A 3,686-nucleotide genomic window follows, 5' to 3' on the forward strand; every position below is an offset into this window, starting at 1 on the left:
TGAAAAAAACATGATCTCGCACAGATCGGAATGGATGGATCGCTTTGACAGGTTAACCAACCACAGACAAGCAGCACTAGATTAGGGGTTTAACAATTTATCGATTACTATTCCTATGATCCAAACATGTCGATCTGTCTGAGCCAGATCAAATCAAATCGACCTAGACTATTAAAAAAAAGTTTCAAAAGAAGATAAATAATCTTGTAATATAACAGGGGTCGGCAACCTTTAACAGTAAAAGAACGATTTGGGTTTGTTTTCTACTGATCAAAACCTAGAAGATTTGGATTTGCATACATGAACTAATTTTTTAAAATAAATATTAATTATGTCTATTTTTTGGCACAAACAAAATCAAAATATCAGAAGTACCTAGCATCTCTCAAAATTTGTTTTTTTTTTTCTTTTTACATTTGACAGAAGCTGAAATAACTTATTTTCAAAATAAAAGCTGCTCTGTGCCAAACTGGATCATCTCAGTGCAGCTCTGAACAGCTAGTAACCAAAAATAATATCTGCTTTTAACGCATAAAAGATCAAACTTTTTACCAAAGTTTTGCTTTCCATATAAATCTGTTGATTCTGGAGGTAGAGTTGAACAAACAAGACGTCTTCAGGTCAACAGGATGTAAAAACCTACATAGTTTATCATCTATGTGAACCTCAGACATCAGTTTATACATTTAACTAATCTAAATTAAATAAATGCTAATTAAGTAATCCTTACTTTAAAAAAATACTATTTTATTTTCTGTCAAAAACTTTTACCACATTGGCAGACTTTCTTTTAATAAGCAAAATATATATTCCAGTGAGTTAAGAAAAAATGTCTTATCAAGAATTCATATCGTAAGAAAAATAATTTTCTTGATAATTTTATGTTTTTGAAAGACAGAAATTCAGATTTTTTTTCCTGAAACAAGTCTTTTTACTTTCAGATTGTGTTTTTCTGGTGCGTTAACTAACATAACTTTATCAATGTTGACTCTGGTAACTTATCCAGAGGTGATTTCCACTTCGGGGTGGTATGGTGAAGCAGTGGTTAGCCCTTTTGCCTTACAGTGAGAGGACCCTGGTTCAATCCCTTTCTGTTTCCTCATTTATGAGTGGATTTTCTCAATGAACTCCCACAGTCCACAAACATGCTTTATTGGTTGATCGATCTCTCTAAATTGTCCCTTGTGTGGCTGTGATAATGTGGCCTTGTGACAGATTATAGCCCTGTCCAGGGTGCGCCCCCCTTTGCCCTACAGCAGTCATGTTAGGCCGGGGGGGTAACTTTTAGACTTGTGGGCCAAAAAGGGTTCTAAAATTTGACAGAAGGCCCAGACCAGGAGCAGACGCATGGCACAGTTTTGGAAATCCACCTCATGGGGGAAAGAAATAACATACAATCTGGATGAAAACATACTTTTAGGGTTCCTGCAAGTATCTTCAAGTTATATTTAAGATTATTTAAGACCTTTTTAAGGCCATGCGTGTCAAAAATTAAGACAGATTTCTTAGACTGTTTCTCATTTCATTAATTATTTCCTGTTTTATTAATTCATTGCTAATTTTTTTTTTAATTTTCCCATTTTAAAAAATTGAAATATTAGAAAGAAAAACTACATTTTCTGACCAAAGTTGTTATTATTCTTATGTTGCTGTTTGAGGTCTGTGCTGTGATCCTTCAGATCTCTTCGTTTTCTTAATCAAACACAGGTTGAAATTCTGCGTATTTGTGCATAACAGCTGGTTTTCCCGATGTTTGTTAACGTTATTTGATCAAAATAGTCTTAGTTGAAAAAAATGTAACTTTTGACATGAAATGTGAAATGGGGAAATTCAAGCTGCACCATTTTTAAAATTCAGATATCCAAATTCCAGAGATTTTAAAGGCTTTTTAAGGTATTATTTTCAAATTCATAAGTTCAATGCTTTTAAAGACTTTATAAGACCCTGCAATTCAGTCTTGATTAAAAATAAATGTATGTATTTTTTTTTAAACAGAATACTTTGAATTTCTGTTTGGAGAGTCAAAACTGTGACTTTTGTTCTCATTTCAGTGTCGATTACTCCAGTGGGTTGATGTCCACAATGGAAAAATGCAAACTTAGAAAAATGTTGCGTTCTAGTGGTGTTTGAATTATCGTAAAAATGTCTGTCCAGCTCAAAAAAACACACTCGAACGTCAGAAAATCAAAAAATGTTCCAACAACACATGAAAAAAGGTCAATGGTTCAGTATTGCATCATCAACACACCAGAAATACAGGCGAAATAAAACATTAATAAGGATTAACATTGTAACTTATTCTAGTCTGGTGGCCCACATTACATAGTTTGACGGGCTGCATGTGGCCCCCGGGCCATATTTTGCCCACCGCTAGGCTAGGCTCTAGCACTTCATCATATCTCAGATAAAATACTAAGGATCTTATTTCCAAGTGCTGCACTAACCTTCTCTGGGCTACAGTGGCGGTGTAGTGGTTAGCACTCTGGTCTCACAATCGCTCGGTTCAGATCCTGGCGGAGATCGTTCGGTGGAGCATTTACAGGTTTCTCCAGGTGCTCCAGTTTCCTCCCACAGTCCACAAACATATCTGTGTGTTCAGGGTGAACTCCGCCTTTACGTGACATTTCTGGGTGGGCTCCAGCAACCCTGTGATCCTGAATGGGAATCAAGCCAGCTTAAAAGACGGATGGATGGACAACTTTGTTGTTAGGTTTTTCTATTTCTGAAGGATGAACTCAGTACGTCAAGAGTTAAACTTTGAAAGAAGATGACATGACCAGTAGGTGGAATACTACACTAAACCAAACATGGAGGTGACTGATCATTCTCCTTTTGAAAGTCAAAATATTATTTTATTTTTGTGGAGACAATAACAGAAATTCTCTCATTTTATTTTAATTTTTCCCTCCTCTGACTAACAGCAAGTCATCAGACTGGGTCACAGAGAGATGGAAGTACCGCTGAAAGCGGCCATCATTCAGACGTCTATTCAGTCTCTGAATGATCTCATGAACTTAGACATGGAGATGTAAACTCTGAGATAAATCCACCTGATCGTTACACATCCTCTGTGTCTTTCATGCATTGTAACTGAGATATACAGACACTGGTCTAGAAGCGGATCAGGTTAATCATTTTGTGCTTCTGTGTTGTTCCAGGTGTTTTATCCAACTCTCAACATCAACGGGAAGTTGTTTGTTGCTGTGGATCAGAATGGGGTTTCCCCAGCGCCACTGCAGGGGCAGCTGCCTGCCTGCACCATGGAGAAGGTCAAGGAGGAGAGTGTGAGTCCGGTGTGTGTCTGTGTGTGTTAGTGTGTGTGCACGGCAGTGGAAACAATGGTGGAGCCTGCAGCCATCCAACACTCAGACATGTGAATTATGAATCACGAATCGCTTTGCATAACTGCGCTCTGATATCATGGCTAAAGACACACTCAAACGCACACATAACAAGCAGCTCAGGAAACAATGCCACGTGCGCCAACGTGCACGCACGTTTCCCTGAGCCCACACTGTCAGTGCTGTGGGGCCAGGAACCTGAGGCCTCAGACTCTGGAACAACACAGACTCCATATCGCACAGGTGTCAAAGTCAAGGCCCGGGGGCCGGATCAGGCCCTCCAGGCAATTATATCCGGCCCTCCAGATCATTTTATTTTATTGTTATTAATGACCAGATGTTATT

At 38.3% G+C, this 3,686-nt stretch overlaps 1 protein-coding gene across 5 annotated transcripts in view; it reads left to right on the forward strand.

The window, feature by feature from the left end:
- Positions 1-3,686, forward strand: part of LOC112141573 (sodium channel protein type 4 subunit alpha) — a 261,117-nt gene that overhangs the window by 136,019 nt on the left and 121,412 nt on the right. For all 5 annotated transcript variants that reach the window (XM_036217311.1, XM_036217310.1, XM_024264726.2 and 2 more), the window contains one exon: positions 3,159-3,284. In XM_036217311.1, the coding sequence (XP_036073204.1) occupies positions 3,159-3,284 (126 nt within the window). The remainder of the gene's footprint in view (positions 1-3,158; positions 3,285-3,686) is intronic.

The sequence above is a fragment of the Oryzias melastigma genome, linkage group LG20 (genome assembly GCF_002922805.2).
Source record: "Oryzias melastigma strain HK-1 linkage group LG20, ASM292280v2, whole genome shotgun sequence".
Lineage (NCBI taxonomy): Eukaryota > Metazoa > Chordata > Actinopteri > Beloniformes > Adrianichthyidae > Oryzias > Oryzias melastigma.